This window comes from Grus americana, chromosome 15 (genome assembly GCF_028858705.1).
Source record: "Grus americana isolate bGruAme1 chromosome 15, bGruAme1.mat, whole genome shotgun sequence".
Lineage (NCBI taxonomy): Eukaryota > Metazoa > Chordata > Aves > Gruiformes > Gruidae > Grus > Grus americana.
This window is the reverse complement of record NC_072866.1, coordinates 2,440,696-2,463,382: the sequence shown is the minus strand read 5'-3', so window position 1 is coordinate 2,463,382 and position 22,687 is coordinate 2,440,696. Positions and strand designations below refer to the sequence as shown.

At 42.1% G+C, this 22,687-nt stretch overlaps 1 protein-coding gene across 5 annotated transcripts in view; it reads right to left on the bottom strand.

Annotated features, from left to right (window-relative positions):
• Nucleotides 1-22,687, bottom strand: part of ADCY9 (adenylate cyclase 9) — a 95,191-nt gene that overhangs the window by 19,191 nt on the left and 53,313 nt on the right. For 4 of the 5 annotated variants that reach the window (XR_008579454.1, XR_008579453.1, XM_054843635.1 and 1 more), the window contains 5 exons: nt 20,164-20,381; nt 15,469-15,571; nt 12,269-12,477; nt 4,511-4,670; nt 1,347-1,495 (listed from right to left, as the gene is read on the bottom strand). Coding sequence is in view for 3 of the 5 variants with exons in the window: in XM_054843635.1 (XP_054699610.1) it covers nt 1,347-1,495; nt 4,511-4,670; nt 12,269-12,477; nt 15,469-15,571; nt 20,164-20,381 (839 nt within the window). In the remaining 2 variants the exon portion in view is untranslated. The remainder of the gene's footprint in view (nt 1-1,346; nt 1,496-4,510; nt 4,671-12,268; nt 12,478-15,468; nt 15,572-20,163; nt 20,382-22,687) is intronic. The other variant, XM_054843636.1, reaches the window with a different exon arrangement.

The following is a 22,687-nucleotide window of genomic DNA, read 5'->3' as shown; positions in this document are numbered from 1 at the left end:
ACCTGGGGGCTAACTTCTCAGTGAAGCTGGTGGCTGCACAGCGAGTGTCGGTGTTATAAGGGAAAAAGTCAGCTTTCTTACTGGGAGAGGGTCACTTAGTGTGCTGGAGGAAAGACAACGTTAGGTAAGCTGGACAGCTAAAATTGAGGGGACAAATCAAAGATGAGGAAGGGGAGGTGCATCCAGAAACTAAATGCTATGTCCGTCCACTGAATCTAGACAGAACTGTCCTGCTCTTCTTGCCTGAGTGCTCTGCAGAGAGACAAGAAAGGGATTTTTCTTGAGTTTAATATGATCTAAAAACCATTTGTCAACTGACAAATGTTCCAAGTTACTTCTTTTTCCAGGGAAAGACTTTCTTCCTACAACCCCTACAGCTACTTCCAAATTACAGATGTGAACAGGTGTTGAAGGGTGACTTTTATTCTCCCTTTTTTAATATAAATTAGAACAAGATTAAAAAGAGACCACTGAAGATACTTGAAGAGGGGATTGAAAGCTAAATACTCACACCAAACATGTATCTGCAAACTCTTTTTGGTTTGTTTGGGGTTTTTTGATGTCCACACTATGGTAAGAGTGCCAAAGGCTAGGCAATTTCTTAAGCCACGGAGAAGTGCAAGTTGATTATAAAATTTGACAGTAGGAGTGGATGGCTGGAAGGAATCCCTTGACTCTCTTGGAAAGAAAATAGAAGAATACCGCAAACCAGTTCTCCTGTGGGGAAAATTCCTTATCAGAGGAAAAACTGAAAAGCCTTAAGGTTACTGCACAGAAACTGCATTAACTTGACTCCTCTGGTTACTGTCTTGCAGCGTCCTCTGAAAAAGCAGGAAAGCAAGAGAGGAAACAGGGCATTAGAATCCTATTAAACCTAAGCACCTGCCTTCCACAGTGAAAACCGTGGTGGAGGTGGAAGAAAGATCCAGGATTCTTAAGGGCAGAAATAAATCCAGAGCAGTGTGGGGGAACAACTGGGCTCTCTGGCACCACCAAATGCCTCAGAAATCTCTTAATAAAATAGACTTTCAAACACATGGTGAAAGGCAATTCTATGGGTCTGACAAGTGTGCCGTAAAAATACATCACTTGAGGACAGAGTGTCATTTCAAAACGAATTACAGGAAAGAGCCCTTCAGATATCATCCTGAAATCCTTCAAAAAAAAAAAAAAAAAAAAAAAAAAAAAGCCGAACTCTTCCCAAATAAAATTATTACTTTTGAGATGCTGGAGAAATTCATGACAGATACTAAAATCCCATGCATTAGATCCTCACTCCAGTGGCGAAGAAAACCAAATCTGTTCATCCAAACCATGGTCTACGAGTGCTAAGGCGTGATGCTCACCTGTCTGGACACAAGGAGACGTAGAGCAGAATGAGAAGCACTGCTCCTACTACGGTTGCCAACAGAGATCGCATCCAGGAGCTAAGCTGGCAGAAGTTACAGTACTGCACAATGGTGATCAGAATCGCGCAACACATAAACATGGTGTACTGCAACAAAGAGAGAAAGCGCGAGTTAGCTTCTTCTTGCTGACCGGAGCCCTTCTGCACATAAATGCCAGCGTAAATTAAAGGATTTGTGATATGAAAGAGAAGGATCTAATTTCGTCCGTATTATATGCACAGTAAGTAATCCCTCACAGTGTATCAGGAGACAGCACTTGAAGATGGAAGTCTTCCCTTCAAAGAGCAAGAAAACTTTTAGCACAGGTAGTTTGTCACAATTTTCCCTAAATGGAGTTTTGTATTACTGCATTACACAACCGTTATTTCAGTAACTTTCAAAACCTTCAGCTTACCTTTGCAAAAAGCTTAGTGCCTCTTCTTATTAAAAAATAAAAATAAAATTAAAAAAAAGGCAAAACATTCCTGGTAACCTCCTCTTCATTGCTGGGGTTCAACCCTGTCTGTTTTCAACTGAACGTTAAAATTTCCCCGCACTGAGAATGCGGAACACATTCACCCTCAGAAACTTCACCCAACTGTCTACTTTAAAAGCATATCTTTAGAGGACATTATCATACTGCCCAGCAGCAGGTGAATTCAAATTTAAAAAAAAAAAAAAAATCTGTTTTGATAACAAAAGGCAGGTATCAGTCACTGTCAAGCGATGCTCGTAACACCACCCCTTGTGCCAATTTAAAAGGACAATTTTAGATTTTCTGTTCCAAATGGCCTGTCTCAAAAACCCCACAAGTTTCCCTTTCCATCTTCACCGGATGAAGAGAAGGAAGGGCAGAATGGATATATTCCCTAAAATGACCTCATTTCCCTGAGATACAATTTTACAGCGGTCAAAACTCTCAAGCTGCTGCAGAAATTTTGGATTTACCAAGAATATTCATGACCATCCAAGCTAAAACAGAGGCTCCACAACTGCGTTACAGAGTTCTGTTGTAGCTATAGGCTGCGTTTTACGGTATCAAATGATCATTCTCTCCCTTTCTCTCTCATTTTAAATTTCCTTTACAGCTGAAGTGCAGAGACTGCAGATTAGCAATACTGTAGCATAACAAATAAGCATGTGATTCAGAAGTAGACACAGCGTATGGGAAAAAAAAACTTACATAATTTACCATTTTTAAACCACCAGCACAGTTGTTGTTTTTTAAATGACTCAAAAATGGATAAAAGGAATTTCAGAAGCGTCCATAAAAACCAGTAATTTAAACTTACTTTTTTTCCCCCATTTCAGGTCTCCTAAAGTGGCAGAGCACTGGTTCTCACTCCAAGTGATGCCCCAGCATGAAGCCAGCCTATAGAGGGTCAGTAAGCGCTGCGTTTTACTATGTATGCATGGCTTTGGAAAGTTTTTTTTTTTTATTATTGCTATTTCTGTTAATTTTGGTTTTAATTATTTTATATCCAGGGAAGGTATAAAATGCTACGAATGAAAAAAAAACTTCGCAAAACCATGTCATAGTAAAATATGACACTTACCTGACCCTCTATAGATTTGCTCCGTTTCCTAGAGCTCCGTGACTGTTGAAACACTGAGCACAAGATGAGTTGGGACATCTCTTGGAGAGTGAGCCAACAACCCCACGACTCTGGAGGACCTGCAAGAGGAAAGAAAGCAAAGTTCATTCCCAGTTTGGTGACGAACATCATCGTCTCACTGCTGCTGCCTGAGGCAGCCAGGCTAACAACCTGATCTGAACAGGTATCGAGAATACACTAATAAAATGGCTCTTCCAACGTTATTTTTAAACGTTTGGAGAGATGATCAAGGATGGTGATGAATGGGATGATATAAAAATCAGCAGACAGATTTGAGAGATTTGAAGGTTTTCAGCTCCCTTCAGCATGTGGAAAACATTCCTACAATTAGTTTACTGGTAGTCACGAGGGGTGAAAACCGTCATTAAACTGAAAAAAAGAATAATGTACAGCTTAAAAATAGGTAACTAAAATTCACAAAAGGTAAAGGCTGCAGAATGGTTTTAAACGTGGGATGCGAAAGAATATCAAATACACTCTTTCTGTGACTGTGATAACCGTGGAACAATACGTGTTTAAATCAGGAAGGACCAAAAACCGCCTGGTCCACACATTCCCACAGAACAAACACTTCCCAACAGCCAATACTAAACCGTGACAGGAAGAATGAAGAAGATCTGGTTGTTACCTATGCCCAGGGCCCTGCAATAGCAAGAGATTTGTGAAACAGAATTCCCTGAAGATCCCAGAAAAGAAGGATCATACGCTGTGCTACCTAAGAGAAACTTGCAGAAAAACAAACTTTCATCTCCAGTTCCAGTCTGGTTTATTCACAACCAATTTTTAAGCATTGATTTTATGCTACAGTTGGCCTTTAAATTAAACTATTCTTGCCCCTCCTCACTATTTAATCCCTTATACCCCCTTCTGAATGTTTTTATTAAAGGAGACACCAAATCCCCCGTGGACCGTCCTGTGGCTGGGCTAAATAACCCAATTTCTTTCCATTCCTTCTCAGAAGCCAGTGGTTCCATTCCTTTAACCATTCCCGCAGCCCCTGCAGAGTAATCGCTTCTATGTACTGCGAGCTCTCTCCTTTGAGTTCCTCCGTCTAACTCTGCAAAGAAAAACCATCCACGGCTGATACTGTTCTCGCTGTTGAGATTCACGAATGTGCACGCAAAGTTCTTAAGTATACTCGGCATCTCTGACGACAAACTCTGAATCAAAACCAGAATGAATGCAACGAAAAGCCTGAGAGACACTACTTGCGTTATCTAGAATAAACACCTGCAGAAGTGTTTGGTCTAAGAGAAAAAAAAAGTATATAGGCAGGCAGGTATAGGTATCCCTCTGCTCTTTCGTATGAGTTTTCAAATAAGCAAGTGACTGTATTTACATAACACACTAGGCATTTCATCACACACAAAAGCCCTATCCCTCCCCTCTAAGGGGTTTGTATCAAACAGATGTAAAGCATGAGGGAGGTGAAGGAAGACGGCAGGCAAGCAACAAGCTTTGTTAGATCCAAAACGTCAGATTATGAAACAGAGTTCGACAACTTACATGTATATTTGTTTCAAAATCAGAGGTGAAGTGTGAAAAAACTGCAAGAGCTGGGAGAGAAACCAGGATTGCACCGAAAAAGTGTCGAGGCAGCCAGCCAGATATCACCTCCAGGAGACGCTTGGTGCAAGTCATCACCTCCTCCAGAAAGAACGCCATTCTGGAACAAATGAAATCACAGACTGAGGCATTAATTTCAGCGCATCACTTTGTACGTCTCATTTACCTGTAATAATATAACTTCAAATCCTTCACTTAGACTGCATGAGCAATCACAGCACGTTATGTGCCATAGCACCTGCTGGTAATTTCAAGAAATAATCCACCTTTGCTGAAGGATGACCGGTTTTGCTCCAGCAAGGGGTGTCAGCAAAGGGAGAGACAGCAAGTGGGACGGTGGGCTTTGAGAAAACAAACCGAACCCCAAATTTCACTTACTTGGAAGGCAGGCGGAGGAAGGACTTCTCTCCGTTCCTAGATATTTAGCCTTCAAGCAGGTGGGCAGAGGGGAAGCTTTTACAAGTAAAAAAAATTACCTAAAATAACACGAGGAACGTTTGAAGAGCGGGGCCGTATACCCTGCTAACAGATCAGTCACCCAGAGGCCGTGCAAATCCCTGCCCTTCTTAACGTTACACTGCAATCGAAACCAGTTCTCCCAGTTACGCCCACCAATTCCCAGTCTGCAATCAGACTCCGTTCCCTCTCATTAGGGAAGGGGAAGAAGAGGGAAGAAGAGCGTGGGCTGAGAGCTGGCACCCTCGGCAGGCAGCAGAGCCCGAGAACAGTTGCGATGAGCACCTCGGAGGCCAGCTGGCAGCTGACACGTTCCTCCGCTCGCCTGTTGGTATCTATCACAGCAACCCAGTTGGCTCCGCACAAAGCACGCGGGAAGGAACGGTTCTTGCCTCAAGCTGGTGATAAAGCGATGGCGATAAAGCGATGGCCCAAACCTGTGAAGTGCTGAAGGAGCCAACTGGATGAGCTCTGGAGAGAAGCTTAACGGAGATACTTCGGCAGTGAGAGCACCTCTAATTGTTAAAACGAATAAGCAAAGGTAAAAGGATGCTTAATGCTCGAGGAAATGGCATAGAAAACTATTACTTATCTACAGAAACAAATCCTCGGGATAATTTGCTTTCTAAAAGCTCAAAAAACATTAGTCACTCTAGAAAAATTGCAACTGCTGTTCCAAGTTTCTAATTATTTTTATGAAGACTTAAAAAGGTAATGTAGTACAGTTAGCTTCGTTCAAAGCCATTTCATCAGGGATGTATGTGATAATCAGAATCGGTCTGGGCAGGTAACGTTGTTATTGGAACAGCGGACTACAGCAGAGCCCGAACAGCAAATAATTACTGGGTTTTTGGACAGAGATGCTCACGACTAACAAAAATGTATGAATAGAACATACACTAAATATGAAATTCACAATCTCCAAAGTTACATAAATTATTCCATATTACCTACATCTTTTTTAAAAGAGAAAAGCTATCCACTGATTTTTTGTTTAAACACTTTTGCCTAAACACAAGGTATTATGCTAGATAAAAACCTGACACAAAACAGGATAAAATGTAAAGTTTTTAATGTAGATTTGACACCAATTCTACACCTTTTAAATATGTATTGTGTATGAATGATATTTTAATTCTCTGATATAGGCTTCTGTGAATTTTGCAACCTTAAGCATTTTTTTTTAAGCTTCAAGAGCTCTTCTCTGATTTAATATATCAAAATCTGGAAATTATACTTAAATGCATAGAAAAAGATAAATTCGGGGTGACAGGATGGAAGATGCTGTAATACATCAGGACTCCACGAGAGGGTGCTCACAGATTTGCTAGTTTCTAGTTCAACGGACTTCCATTTACACTAAAAATTATAGCCCTATTCCATCACAATAAAGAATTTCCAACAAAGCCCAGAAATTAAAAAATTGTATATAAAGAAAAATAAAATTAAAAAAAAAAAAAAAGAATTGGGTTTTCTAAAGCGTCCTAACTCAGTCGCCTCCGACATCAACGACAGAACTATCCCTGTCTCCAGCGGCAGCCAAGTTCGCCCAGTACCGAGCACTTCTGAAAATGCCACCCAAGTTCATGCCTCTAAAAATAAAGTTCCATTCTCCCAAAGCCCTCGAATTAGGATTAACGTTTACAAGGCTGAACTGCGAGAAAGGAAAGCGAATTGGGCTCCAAGGCAGAGCACCCCCGGGCTAAACTCCGTCCCGGCGCTCCCCGGGGCAGCTGGCTGGGGAGCCAGGAGAAGCCGCCTGCGAAGGCAGATCAGCGACACCTCTGCCCACGCTCTGCCTGAGCTTCCACGTCGCTCCCACGTAGGCTGGCACAGAAACCAGCTCTGTGGCACGCAAAGCGTGGCAGATCCCCAGCGCAGCTCATGTCTCTCACCCCAACCCACACAACAGGGACTCCACAGTGCAGAAAAGCTTTTAAAAAAAAAATTAAAAAATTTTTTTAAAATTTTTTTTTTGCCAAGCCTCCATGCCAGGACAAATTCTTGCAGGAACTATAGCAACAAATCCATCAGCAAACCCAATCAGTTAATCCTGCAATGAGGACACTTCTTTACTTAGGCAGCTGCGCGTTTCAAAAAAAGCTAGCGCAAATTCCAGGGCAACGCCACATTTCTCGTGATAATGTTTACCTTCTTGCATCGATTTTTTTTTTCCCCCGGTCCAGTATTTATCGCAATGCTCTGCACTCTGGAATTAAAATGATCGAAATTTCATCCTTCAGAAAACAGGGAAAGCCTGTGAATACAGCACAACTCTCCCGTGGCAGGAAGAAGTGCATTAAATCCAGACGGCAATGAGAGCTGCAGACAGATTTAATGGCTACAGGGCAGTATCAGTAAATAATGCAGTGTCAGTGGGGAGCTCAACAGGGCTTCAATGCTAAAGCATCCAAGATGTTTACACAAGCTGGAGTTCAAATTAGTAACTTTGACATAAATGATTAATGGATAATGGAGAATGTTACCATCATTTCTGTATTTACTGGCAGCTTAAAATCGATTCCCATAGTTCAAATCAAAAGCTTTTGGCGTAGCAGCAATTTGGTGGGATATTAAATACCAAAGTCACAGATGTTAGAAAGAAATAAAAGGCAAACAGAATACATTGTTGTCCCTTGCATCAATACTGCTCAGTCAGGTTGTTAAGAGAACCGGTTCATTAAGCTCTAGGTGCAGAATACAATTTCTGTTGCTGGTCATGAGGAATTTAAGAAGAAGATCCATCTGGTTGGCCAGTTGCAGACAGACCGTGGGTGTTATTTCAGCACGCCTGGGAAGGTGCAGTACCGGGTAAAGGGTGGTTCTGCTTAGTCAGACCACAGCAGCTTCCCATTCTACTGTTTTGGTTGTACTTGCTTGCTTTCTTCATCTAGAAAATATTTTTTTTCCCTCTAGAAAGGTACTTCTGAATTCATGAAGCATCTTATCAAGTGCTCCCACCTCGCACTGTTTTGAGCAGGGTTGAAATATCCACTATTCTGGCCCCATCTCTTCACTCACAAGTCTTCACTGAAGGATGCTATCAAAAGAAACACTTTTTTTGGGTTTTTTTTTTTTAAAAACAGTTTTACTTGAGAACAAGAACTAGATGTCAAAAGTATCCAGTTAACAAAAATCCTGTATTTACAGCTACAATAGCGAGCAGATGTCTTTCACCTGTATCCCTGCAGAAGCACTCCTAAGAATCCCAACTGAAATCTCACACAGTCGTATGTTCAATGACATTTCCCGAGATATTTTTATAAAACAGCAGAACTTTAGGACCTCTTAAGACTTCAACTGAACTCATGAAAGTCAAAGTAGTCACATTTCAAGTGGGTAGAAGGACATCTTCCACATGCTCGCAAATGAAGCACCATTTTTTGCATGCAGCTTTATACAATTAATTTTTGAGTAGCACTTGTGATAACAGTGGGATCCTCATCTATAGGTACTCCAATAATTTATTACCAGACACTTCAGAGGAATCAAAACATCCTTCTCCCTTGTAAGCTTTGCTCCAGGAGGACTTCTGCTCTTCTAGGACTTGAAAGTTTTAACTCATTTCTCATGGTACAGGCAGTGATTGTGCTCTCCTCTCCCACTCCTGCAGCTGGACCAAAGGTCTTAGCCACAAAAGCTGTAGCGAGTACTTCCTAGGCTGAGTCCTGGACTCAATTAAAAGTTAGACTGATTTAAAGGCAGGGTGTTTCGCATCACGATACTGAAAATACAATGAGAAACTTAGGCAAGAATTTCTGGTCCTAAAATAATCCCTTTTCCTGAAATTCTGGGATTGTGCCCAGCATTGTAGTCCAATCTCCTCCCTTAAGATATCTCGGTGGTATTCTGTGATTGTCATTTGGGATGACATTTCTGCACAGGAAGCTCTGCACCATTTCTGTGCATAACGAGTGGTCGGAGTGAGCAGTCCTCACTTTGAAGAGGATTTGAAGACAGAAAAGACAATTTTCTTCTTTCTGCTCAAGGGAACCGTACAGAAGTGTGTGCCTCAGGTTGTGGAGACTGGAGTGGCCCAAAAGTGTACTTTATGTATTTACTATAAAGTAAATACATATTATAAATTCAAAACAAAAAAAATCCCACCAACCTTCCAAGCCAAACCAGATATCTTCTCCTACAAAAGTCCCTCCCAAATACACCACTGTCATTACATTTAAAACTGAACACCTACCAGAAAGTTTCTGAGATTTTTTTATCTCCAAACACTGCTCTTTTTTTGGTGTATAGTATGAGGCTACTTTCAAGGAGGTACCCTGGGCAAGATCCACTCAGACCTGAGATGATCCCGTTTGATGGCGAGGGCAGGGAAGGGCAGCAATTGCTGATCCCATCCAGTGACTCCTCTTTCCCAAACTAACCATGAGAATTTGTGGGGTCTTGAGATTCACAGTCGTCTTGCCAAGAACTGCAGCAAGTGCTAGTGACCACCGACCAGCTGCACCCGCAGTAGCTGTGCAGGAATTGCAGAATTCCCTATATGCCCAAACCTCCTGTGAGTGCACGGGCAGTCCCGCACGCTGTCAGTACGGTGGTTATTGAAAATCTGTTATTACTACACCAGGTGGGACTACGTGAGTTTTGACGGCTGGCTACAGGTCTTCTCCACAGTGTGAGATGTTTCTCAATCTGTTTTTCAAATCAGAAATAAGCACAAAAGAATGATTAATATTAAAAAATATATACTTCAAAGACTTAGGAGTCATCCTGAAACACCTGCTTTTTAAATCTCACTGACTTTCAATGAGGCATCCAAGCCAGCTTAGAAAGTAAAATTCGGGCTTTAAGCCAACATAGTCTCATGAAAATATTAGAAATGTCAGTGGCAAAACCAAATAGTGTTAAGAAAACATTACAAAGCCACTTAAATTCACGTCGGTAATGGCCCAGGCTCACTACCAGAGAGCATGGCTCTCAACAACATGGTGCTGCAATGAAGCCAAACCTCTGTGCAGCCGTACACAGCTCAAAGACAAAACCACTATGCAAATTCTTGACTATATAGATAGCATATTGAAACCAACAATTTTCCTTCTCCTTAAGAAACCTGTAAACCACCAACTACAGAACAGGACTGAAATAAACCCTTATGTACCTACATACAAAAATTTCTAAGATTATAGCAAATAGTTTTTTATAAATGTACAAAATAAGAAAAGGTGACTGCAATGTAGCATTGGAAAAACAAGTGGGAACAATAATGAATTGAAAAATACTAAAATGGAGTATTTTGATAAGGTACCTGCAAGGTGAATGAACACAAATTATCTCCAAACATATCTGGATAGCAGAAACCAGCTCTTCTGCAAAGCGGTGCTGGAGTTGTTCAGAGCTGAACAAATTCAGAGATGCAACGCCATGGCTCCCAAGCCCTGACTACCTGCTCACTGCTGTCTTTCTACTCTCCTGCCCAGTGCGATCAAAGAGCTGCCCGGGCACATCAAACTGACAAAAAAACCCTTCCTCCCCCCAAGACAGAGCAGTGAAACTGTTCTGCAAAGGGGAAAATGCATTTCTGGTGCAAGAGAGAGGACAGAGCAACAGTTAATCCAGTTTAGGATGCACTAGAATGCCAGTCCTACCAGTTCAACCATCTCCTAGTACAGGTGTCTTAACACTTTCTAAATGTCCAGGTTTTCTAAGAACTCCAAAACTACAATACTATTCAAATTGCAACAACCAAATAGACCTGCTAAGAAATACTATCCTTAAAAGCATTTCCACTCTTCATAAATGGCATCTCTCTGCTCCTAAACACCAGCTGTGATGTAAAATGCTTGCACGCGTTTATATGTACACTGAGTTAAAACCTTGCTTCAATGACTAAATTACTAATTTAGTATTTTTTACCTTGACCCTGAAAAGTCAAAATAAAAGTGCAAACTGCAATCTCTTGTTTCTTTTGAAACAATGGCAGAATTGCTTCTAGTTTGTAATTACAAAAGCATTTTAAACTACACGTACCCGACAGATTTGCAGAACTACGAGCAAGGACACACGTTTCCACACACCACCCTTAAAACACACTCTCGTGTCACAAGGAAGAGCAGTGAAAATGGGGGATGCGGAGGGCAGAATAAACTTGCTCTCACAACTTATTATTAGGTCTATCATCCCGGTTAATAACAGGTTACACGTGGTATCTGTATAAATCGGACAACACACCCAGGAACGCGTGAGCTTTACTGAAAGCATGTACAACTGCAGTCTCCTGCTACGCCTGAATGCATTACTAACTCCAGCGTGCCGGGGGAAACCCCACGTTACGTCGGAACCGCACAGTAACCGCTCGCCGACTAGTAACAAATGCCGGGGTAAGGTCCACAAGAGTCCTAGAAGTCCAGACCACATGTCCTCCGGGTGACTGGGTGTACGTCAGGAACGAGAAGTCACTGCTAAGTATCAGGTATCTGCAGCTGCAGCCAAGCCTCACCTCCAAGGGCAGAGGAGAGGCAGAGGCGCAGGGCTTGCGGGGAAGTCTAAGAATTCAGGGCTGGGGATTCTTGGCTGCCGGCTGCCAAAAGCAGCGTGGGGCTGGCACTGCCAAGCACAGTCCTGCGAAGCCACCCTCTCTGCAAGCGGCAGCTGACTGTCACACAGCCCAGGGCTTGGGGGAAACGCTGAACTCCAATTACGTGTCAAACAGGGAAAACACAAACTATTCGCATATTAAGCCCATGAGACTTGAAATAGAGATCATTATGAAAGCTAATTCTGGACAGGTGCAACGTGACTTTTGCAATTTTTTTTTTTTTTTTGAGAAAAGGACTGCTTTTTGTCTTTCTGATAAACTATTTTAGTCTTAACACCAGAATGGTGTCCTTTTATCTAGGAATTTAAAGGCGAGGTTTGGGGTTTTTTTTGAAGGACAGATAAAAATTTTCTGTTTGAATTCCCTCACTCTGATGTCCCTGTGAGGGGAGACGATATCCAGTCACGTGTGGCATCCCAAGGAACAATAAGCAGGGGCAGGCATGGCATGCAGATTCTGTTTCCTTAAGCACCCTCTATCAGAATCACCTTTCTCTCCTCCAATTTCTGTAGCTAGAGCTCTCTCTGCACAAAATCTGCTGCAAGCCGCCTTCCCTTCACTAACACCATTCTCCAAATATTACAGACTGTCCAAATGAGCTCCTGGGATGCTGTCAAACAAAATATTCCCAAGCCAGCCACCATTTTAGTTCTCACTGCTATAGCAAGAGGTTTTTACGCTTTATTTACCTAATTGAGACGACAAGGGACAGCACCTCTAGCAGGATGGCGATGACGAACACCACGACTGCTGCGGGTGGTGGAGGGGATGCGACCATCCCATGTTTCAGGAAACACGTGATAGACAGGATGAGGAAGACTGTGGTGGAGAGGAACACATCCAGGAGCGAGCTGAAGGTAGCGCTGGCAAATGTCTTCACCGGAGCATTCCTTATAACCTGTGTGGAACACAGGGATTGAGGGAAGGGATGAAAATGAATAAATGGTGTTTTGCTGAGTTAAACTGTAGCATAAACAGCAGCTCAGAAAAAAATAAAGGGATACAGAACTTGTTGCCACTTCATTAATCCAACGTAAGTACTGTTTTGAAACAAGAAACAGAAGAGGTAGTTCAATGGCTATCGCGGCTCCCAGAGAATAAGTCTATGTCAAATAAAAGCACTGGCAGTGCAGCCCCTATGTCTGGGGTGATTTTTACAGAATATTATGATACAGAAATAAACCCTATGAAAATTGCCTATTCTACGCAAAGAAACATAAATCCCATAATTACTAGCAGATAAAGCTATCAGAACCGTTGTTCAAGGATTTTCATTTAAAATAATAATAGATTTTACAATAAACCCTTTCAGCTCCAACGGGTTTAAGAAAACGCTCCAAACACCACTCTACAGAAACAGTTACTTGCCTGTGGTAGAGTTCACATCTCCCTTTCAGACCGGATTAAAAGCAGCAGTCAGGATGCTATGTAATCCAAACTGATCAGAGTCCAGGACACCAAGTTCTGTTCTTCTGTAACACCTTACCACACATTCCTGTCCTGTCTTGTCCTGGCCCCGGTACTCGTGCAGCAGTGCTCTCTGCTACTTTGGCCAGTCCAGCTCAAGACTAGACCATGAGCTCAACATCCTGGCTTACTCAGATGAGCCCAGGCTTAGGAGCATTTATATCTACCTGAGGGACCACCAAAAGCAAGTTCCAAAGAAAACCGAAAAGGATGTTATCCATATCACCATGAAGTAGCCCAGTTTGAATACTACGGTCTTACACTCTGGTTTCATTTGGAAATCTCTTCTGCTCCTTAGAACGCTGTCTGCACTCAGCAGTATTAGGAAATGAACTTGTTCCTCATTTGTACCTCTCTGCAAACTAATATATTCGGTCAGCACCACTCAGTGCCAAAATTACCTTTTAATCTGAACTGTAACAGAATCCTGTTAGTCCACAAAGTCACAGAAATTGAATTAAGGAAAGCAGCACTGTATCCTAAAGCGACAGTGTTAAGGATGCCCTAACAGTGTTAAGTAGTGCCGTAATTTCCAAACAAGAGCAGGCGAAGCAAGCTCTTCAGAATCGGAGTCACTTACAGAGAACGACAGCAAACCGAGCACGCAGCCGGCACTGTGTAATTAGAGCTGGAATCAGTGGTGTTGGAAGTTACTTTCAGCAACAGTTTACTGCAAGGCAATTAAATAACCAGCAGCACTGACAAGTCATTTCACTCTCCCAAGAGAAGATTTTTGTTGTTTTGGACCAGGTTTCGCCCTAATGCTGCAGAGTTACTATTACAGAGTGAAGATTCCCATTTCCAGGGAGGTTTACATAATAATTTTCAAATTAATAGCTTGCCACTAACAAAACACACAGACCACATTCCTGCTCCTTCTCTGAATTTCCTACATACCCACATTAATAGGTCAATCTGTATACATTTGACTATCACTGCTTCGCTTCTCTTTCCAATCTTGCTATTGGAAAGAACTTGATTTACTATTTTCTGTATAGTTTGTGCACATTTTGCAGGCTGTGTCCCATGAGAAGCTTCTCCCTGTTGTTGCTGCATGAGCTTTATTCAGAGATACCACTGGAACACAGCGCTGCAGAATGAGTATGGAGTTCCTGAACAAAGCGAACAAACTGAACTGCAACGCAACTATACTTCCCTTTGTCAAAAACCTAAGCTAGGTCTCATTTGTAAACACTGGAAACCAAGCAAATAGGGACTATTGCTAAGGACAATGTGACGACACTGCCCAGAGCTGAAAGCAGCCCACAAACAGAAAGCAACAAGCAGCAGGAGCAGAAATCCTACCTGCCCTCAGATGTAGGACATATCGGGAAGAAAGGAAATCAACACCAACAGTTATCATGATGCAATTCTGCCGGGTGGATGACCCAAACCAATAGCTCAACACTACTGGAAGGGAAGGGCCCATTCCCTTTCCTGCTTGCCGGACACTTGTGCTGGCTCTGGCACTTGCCAACCTCTCTGTGAGCTGCTGGTTCAATACAGCAGAAAACAGACCCAGGCAGAAAAAGAAAAAAAGCCCCCAACAGAAAAACAAAACGTGAATATTTGATGCTAGGTTGGTAAAATGAACTGGCTCTCAGCAGGGAAGCCTGATAAGCACCAGAGCCATTAGAAGGAGCAGGGAGGAGGAGGAACAAGGAGGGGAGAGCAACTGCCCTCTTTTGGTAGCAACTTTTCAGCTACTTGGGAAATGCAGCCTCAGTTATTGCCGACACCTAATGCAAACTTACATCATCTTGCTAGTTCATACCAACCAGGCAGGAGTATCTACTGACACGGAAAACCTGCGGTACTATTAGCCCCCAAGGGCATTAAGGACTTTTTACACTCAGTGCAGAATCCTGAAGAAGGCACCAAGTTCCTTACAATTTACTCGCTGTTCCTTACCATTATGCAGGGTTTTGAACTGCCTGTTTCTGAACGCAGCACACTTACACAACTTAGGACATTTGAGTCCAGAGCAGGTTTGGGTTCCACAGGAAAAACCATGGGGCTGTGACACGAACAAGAATCAAATTCAAAGTTACCATTCTCAGAGTCAGGGTATTTGACGAGAAGGCAAGGAGCATTTGGTCCTTTACTTTCATCTTAGCAGGGTTCTCTGGCCTGCCTAAAGCCTTAAAACATTAACCTGAAAATGGAGAAAAGGCAGGTGAGAAGTAGTGTGTCTTGGACTGTGAAAATGTATTTCCAGCCTAAATGTTGGACTAGACTCAGGACATGGCATGAGACAGGTAAGCTGAAAGGAGGCTGTTTTCAGAGGCAGCGATACCAAGTTGTAAATCACGTGCGACATTTCATGACCCTTGTCATCAACTGCAAGGAAATGTCTTAAAAACAATGACAGACAGTTGCTTAGACAGGTTACAGAAGGAAATCAATCCCAGGAGAAACACACCTCTTCCTGATAGCTCGTCCTGTAGGCCATCTCCAAATCCTGATCCAAGAAGTTCAGGCTCAGCTTGTTAATAGGCGGTTTAAAGAAGTAGTCTTTCATGAGGCTAAAAGGAGGAGAAAAGACGATACCAACATCAGTTTATTCAGCTGTAACTCTCCCAGAGCCCCCCGCTCCATGGTTTCTGTTTCTAGGGACGCTGGCGCTCAGCTCTGAAGTTCCTGTAGCTTTTCTTCGCTCTTGGTCACCGAGCTACCCCCTTATCCACATCACTCAAAGGAAATATGTTATAAAAAAAAGACAGAGCAAACTTTTATACTTTCAGGAAGGGACTAACAAGTCCTTCCAGAAACTTAACAGCTATAGCTGCAGGTGACTACAGATAGATATAGAGATATAGATATATATATAACAGCGCCAGCAAAAAGGAAAGGTTAATTGCTGCTACAGAGGCACAACCCTAGGAGACACGCGGCTGCGGGATATTTGCACCCCAGGTGGAATGCTATCCTTCAAAGCAAGCCAGGGATGACAAAGGTGACAAATTGTTAGGAGAAAAAAAAAAAAAAAAGTTGTTCGTTTTAGAAAACAGCACTTTCTTGTTGTTTCAAAGACACTAAAATAACTCAGTAACTCAACTGGGAACATTCCCGTAACGATCTGGGCTGCAGAGAAACGGAACCTGAGGAGACAGATAGCTTATGTTTACTTCTGAAACAGAAAGTTTGAAATCACCAGAATCACCAACAAAGGCACTGACAAATAATGAAAGTGGCTCACTACGACTAACGAACCAGGAGGCAGCATCTACCAGAGGGTGTTTATGCACTCCTTCACCTTATCTTCCAGCATCAGGTGCAGGAAAAACCCCAAACAAACCCAAACATAAAAGAGGCCTCAACCGTTAAAAAATTGTTTTTATTCCCCACCCTCTGGAGCAAAATACAACATTATTTGAGTTTTACACTAGTTGTGAGAGGTTTATGAAAGAAGTTTTCTAATGACATCTATGGCACTTGATCTGCAAACCTCATCTTTCTCTGGTAGGTGTCGAAGAGCCAAAGGGACTCGACTTCAAAGCCCCGAGCGCTTTGTGCCTGATGGTGGCAGAGTAAGGTTACGCCTGCTCGTGCCATTTGTTGCTGGGATAGCCCGTCACTCTCTTCTGTGCCGTGCTCACCTGAGGCTGCAGAACACACGCTCTTGCCATGAACCTTCTCTCATTTTCAAGCAAACCATTCCACTAGTTATTTACAGTGAACTAACTGTTTTTAAAATTGCTGTAGAATGTGAAATGGGCGGCTTCTTTCCAAGTGCTATTCCTACCTTCAAAACTGCAGCACTGAAACAACAATTAGGTCGGACTATTTTGCAGTTGATAACTTGTAAGCAAAAACCACAGAGATGCACATGAGATCAAATTCCAAGCAGATGAAGAACTGAAAGGTCCTACAGAGCTCATCTGTGACCAGATTCTTTCTTGTTTGTTTTTGGTTTTGTTTTGTGGTGGTGGTGGGTTTTTCTGGACTCCTGGCAAAGAGGTTTTTCGGAAGTACAAGCTCCGCAGCACAAGATGGCACGTGGGAAGGATTTTTTTCTTGAGATGCAAGACCAACCAAACACACATTCCTAAACTGAAGCTTGAGAAGACAAAGGACTTCAACCATGAATATGGCAGATACTTTATAACCTTTAAACATTCTGGCCTTGGCCAATATATTAAAAACATCAGGAGACTCTGAAGGAATGACAGGACACGTTCCCTTGTGTTCCCCTTCTCTCTTTCATTCTTCCTTGTCTTCCGTCCCTCACCTCTCAGAGGTTTCCAAGAACATCTTACAATATGATTTTTGCAAGCTTTTTTTTTTTTTTTTTTAACTATTTTTGAATTCACTTTCTTCCCCCAGGGAAGCTCAACAGAGTATGGTGATGTTGCACTGGAGCTGCGATGGTCTAAGAATGCAGGAAGAACAATCCAATTTGCCCGCACAACACAAAACGGAAGGTATAACATGCTAAAATCGGAGCGAAGGCAGCATTTCTGATGTCAGCCAGCCATACCATGCCAGTCCAGTTCCACGTCAACAGTCGTCTGCTTCAAAGGTGAAGATCCCAGTTTAGTTGACTAAACACAGTCAAGTACATAATCTGCTTCCCAGGAGGCGCTGTGCCTCCCCAGCACAAGTTTTCCCTGAAAATTTCTGTTTTCCCCGAATCCAGCCAGACTGGGAAGTGGGGGATGAAAGAAACAAAACACAGTTTAAAAGTATTTAAACAGAAAACGGACCCAAGGGGGGTGTGAAGGCCTGCACAGGACCTACCTTCTGGGGGAGCTTCCTGCCTCCCTGGGACTCTGCTCTACATCTAAAGAGATCACTTGTAAGCACTGTCCTGATGAGTACTCGTTTCTTGTGCTTCAGGAGGTTTATAACCTAAGGAATATGTAATTTTTCTTGGAAATAAAAATCTAAAAAGTGAGAATCCTTTGAGGGTATCCCCAATGCAATTAGGTTTAAACATTTTGTATTCTTAACACTCTAGTTTTCTTTTAAAATACACAGTAACATGCAAATTACAACGAACAAAGCATGGCATTGTTATAGCGGTTGTAGTAAAGCCAGACTCAGAGCTCAAACTATACGCTGTTTGCCAAATATATATAATCAAGTTGTAAGAAGATGCAAACTGATAACTTCTATGAAAAGGATTCTTGTATAATGCAATAATACAAACACGCCACACTAACATTGGCTTTATTATTATTATTTTTAAAGACAACCGGAACTGTGCTGAGATCCCAGCTCCAAGGCACGCAAAGAGACCAACGGCCACTCGTGAAACTCTCAGCCACACACCTAAACTGGGGGAAAGAGGCTGGGAAATGAAAAATATCACCAGTGTCCAGCATTTCCTCCTAGCTAGCCCTAGACAGCTTCCTAATGCAGCGTACGGGCTCCTGAATCCTCCCTAGGATATGTTTAACTCTTCCCAGCTGTACAGGAAGCCTGCATGATTAATTTGTTCACCTTATCACCGTATCTGGGTCAGGTACTTTCTGTTAATACAAATTTCTGTCACAGATCAGAACACCAGCATCGTGTACCACAGTGGAAATCACTGCCCGATGCTAGGGGAAGCTCACAGGACGTATTATGTTTTACAGCAGGGAATGAAGTACGTTTTTAAAATGACTTATTATATACAACTTCACAATGAGAAATGTTAAAAAGGATTAATGTAAAACGGTAGGCTAAAACCATTCTGCACAGACCTAATTAATCAGAAGATTATTTTTGGAAAGTTATGTTTACATGAACTGAACTCAGCAGAGAAGTTTCCCTGGCAACAAGAAATGGCCCACTTAATATGGTAACGATGACATTTAATTGAGACCCCCAAAAAAAAGCTAGGCTTTGACTGATGTCAAATCACAGTCCTACTTTTTCCTTATTCCAAATCAGAAAGAATTATCCATTTGGTAAGTGGAGGAGGAAAGCTCCAGGAACACAGGAGCTTGAGCTGCAAACTAATGGCATAAATTAAGCTACTTCTATAACTTACTTTGCAGTGCAGTAGTTGCATTTTAAACAAAAATTGAATTTGTTCTTGCTGATTTCTGCCAACATTTGGACTTTCCCAATCCTTCTGTCTTCTAATATTAGAAAACATCAGCAAAACACCTATTCTCAGCCACTAATGACAGACTGCACACAGAGGAGGAAAAAATTTAGGAGGAACCTAAATTTTAATTGAAGTTGGCCACAGGAGAAAGGTAATCTGAAAAAAATCTAGAGAAGAGACTGGAGAGTGACTGGTGTCTCTCCTCACTCCTCCCTGCTTTAGTCATGTTTTCAGTTAAGAAGACAGCGTCCCTGCTCCAAGCAGTCTGGAGTCTATCTGAGCATAGAGTTTCAAGGATATTTAGATAAAATACCCCTAATCTGAGTGAAAGCGGTGAAGCAAAAATAAGAATACCCATAAACAATAACAAACTCAAGTTATCTGTTTAGTTGATCCAGCCAAGTCACTGCAATAATAAGGGAGATATGGTTGTGTGTTAACAAAAATCACGTGCTACTGAATTTTAGAGAACATATTTTCCTCTGCCCAAAATAAGGTTTTTTTTGGTTTGAAACAGAGAGAGAAGCTAGCTTTACAAAATGCTGTAGGTAGGTAGTAGGTCCATGGGAATTTACTCCTATTAATTCTGCTTCCAAGCCCAGTATGATTTCTAAGCATTAGTCAGTCACACAATATTATCAGATGTTGTTCTTTTGCTATACAAAAATGTGAGTTTTGTGGTTCAGATTTTATGTTATGCTTGATTTCACAGGAAGGTATGTACTACATGCATTAAGCGGACTTCTGAATGTAAAGATAAAGGTTCAACTTTACGACAAGTCATTTAAAGAGCATTTTTTGGTTTTGAAGACTCGACTAAAGAATGACTGTTCACCACGGAAACAATGAAAAACCTGGCTTTACATATTCCTGAGCAGAATGCTTCTGATACCAAGTTCCTATTGTAGTTTGACCAGAAAATAGACTAAGAACAGAAAGCACACGACATGCTATATGTTAACAATAATTATTGACATTAGACAAAAAGCACGCAAATAAAGATTGAAGATATGGGACCTCTGTTAGTGTCTTCTCTCCTTTATACAATTTCACATCGTACAGCTTGATTTTCCTTACCTGTCTTCTTTAATCACATCCACAAAGTGAGCATCTGTCTTTTCTCTGATGTTTTTGAACCTCAAAGGAAGGAGAGCCGATTGATCCAGACTCACTCCGCCCCATCTTCCTTTCTCTTGCAACATTTCATAAAGCGAGGTTTGACTATTGCTGAGCTTTTCTTCCTGTGGAGGACTCAAAAGGCCGTTTTGAGTCTTTGGACTGTGCCCTCCTGGAGCCTGAAGGACAAAGCAAAACATGCATGGGGAACATCAGTGGTTGAGAATGTAGACAGAGGAGATTTTGTGGAGCAAAAGTTGAAAGAAGTTCTTCCCTCAACACACTGAGCTTTTACTGATCACGTCAAAGGCCTAACTCCACCTGCCTTGAAGTCATTCACATCTTCTGTAAGCGCACACCTATTTAGGTGTCGTCTTTTTGCTTTTTACGTACCAACTTCCCAAGGAGCAGAAAACAAAGCATGTTTTCACACACGCAACGAAGACCAACCACAAGCCCAAATTTCATTCACTCATTTTAAGGTCAAGATTCTTCAAAAAAGCTTTTTAAATCTTCCCTCAGGTCACGAGACAACTTACTCTGCCAGCCCTTGCCAATCTTTCCACTGACAACTACAGCCCTGCTGCTTTCCCAGACGGAGCTTCCCCCTTTCTCCTACCCGTGGGAACAGCCCTTCTGTATGTCTCATCGTCCTACAAAAACAGTTATCCTGCAAATTAAACTAAGTTTTCTTCACTAAGATATACTTCCTTCTGGTTTTCTTTTGCCTTTGTATTAAATTAATACTGCACTTTGAAATTTTGGCACCAGCTTGCAACACAGCTTAGGTATACAGTATTATCGATTTTGCTTTCATTCATTTGAGAACACAAATTAGTTTCAACTGAAAATTACTCTATCTTCATGGAACCTTAAGTTCCTTCTTTTACATTTTCTTTGACCTAGACCAATATGCACAGAAGCAGTAAAAAAAAAATAATTAGACAACTAAATATGGTTAGAATGAAAATGAACTGCAGTCAGTCAGGATCATCTTGAAATGCAAACATACATCAGACTTGACATATCTGAACGCTCATCTCCCCGCTCGATGTCTTATCATTTATCATGTATCATTTACCCTCATCCTGAAACCCACTCATGACAGAAGTTTCGTTTCTGCCTGTTCAGCAGTCAGCACAGCAGTGACAAGCTCCTCCAGAAGACTATTCTTGGATGCCACCGCAGTGACCATAAATAAATACCATAAATATCATCACCACCCCAGCCATGTGCTGAAATGTTACTTGGATTGTAAAATCAACTTAGTTAAAGTTAAGAAATATCCAGTTTCTGGTTGCCCATGCAAAATTAATTCAACCTCCTTGTGTATCAATCCTCTAAAGCAAATGAGGTGCAGGAACATAGGGAGGTGTAATTAAAGGTGCATACACAACCAGTGAAGACACAAGACTAATGGAGCAGCAGGAGAATGTCACCTTGTGCAGGAAAGAGTCAGAAAGCACTCGGGCTTGGCTCCCTATCATTGCCAAGACCTCAAGAGCTAAAGTCATGACAAGGTGTGTTGGAATGGTTCCCTGGAGCTACAGGAAAAGCAGGAGGGAGGTGGGCTGTGCTTCCCCTTCCTCCCACTTGGGAGGGACGCAGGATCCCCACCCTGCGGGCTGCCCGGATGGATGTGTGAGTCCCTAGAGCCACGTGCTGGGAGCCAGGAGATGAAAGGATTCCCAGCCCAGTCCCTTCTACCGCTCACAACAGTCGTTTTGGCAGCTTGCAGGTGTTCACAGCCCAGTGACAGCAGCTGATGAAGTAGAATAGGAAATTTAGTAGTTACCTTGGTGTGCTGCCAATGTTTTGCTAAAGAACGTAATCAACAGAAGAGAAAGGTGATTTCAGCAACACATTATCTCAGCAAAAGCAGAGCAAAAACCCTTGCATCATCTAGGTGCTTGCACATGACAGAAGGGCACTCTCCCGGTAAGCCAGAGGCATGAGAACTTCTCACATAAAAGGTCACCGGTTTCTTTCCTAAGGGAAAACATCCAGCAGCTTCAGAGCAAGTCCTCCCGCAACCCTCACAGGTTTTCTAGCCTACCCGGAGGGCACAAGACGTACTGCAGTGCCAGGGTAACCTCTCTGTTTTTGAAATGAGGAGTACTAACAAAGGCAAACTAAAGACAACTGTCCAACAAGTTGCTAGAAGTGAAGGGTCTTCATTATTTTTTTTTCTTTTTTTTTAATTTATGCTAAAGATTATATTTGCTCAGAGCACTTCCCAGAACATCTTGAGGTCTTAAAGAAACTACCATGAAGGTCATAGTTATCTGCTTTATTTTTATTATTTTTTTTCCTGGTAAAGACTCTTTCTCCTTTTCCTCACCCCTGCAGCAGATGTCATTAATTGAAAAGCAGTATCTGAGAGAACACAATTTTTGCTACGAGCAGCTCAAATAAAAGATATGGACTCCTGTGCACTGTTTGCTTTCCCTGACTGTTCTTCAAGTTCATCCGAAGAATGTAGCAA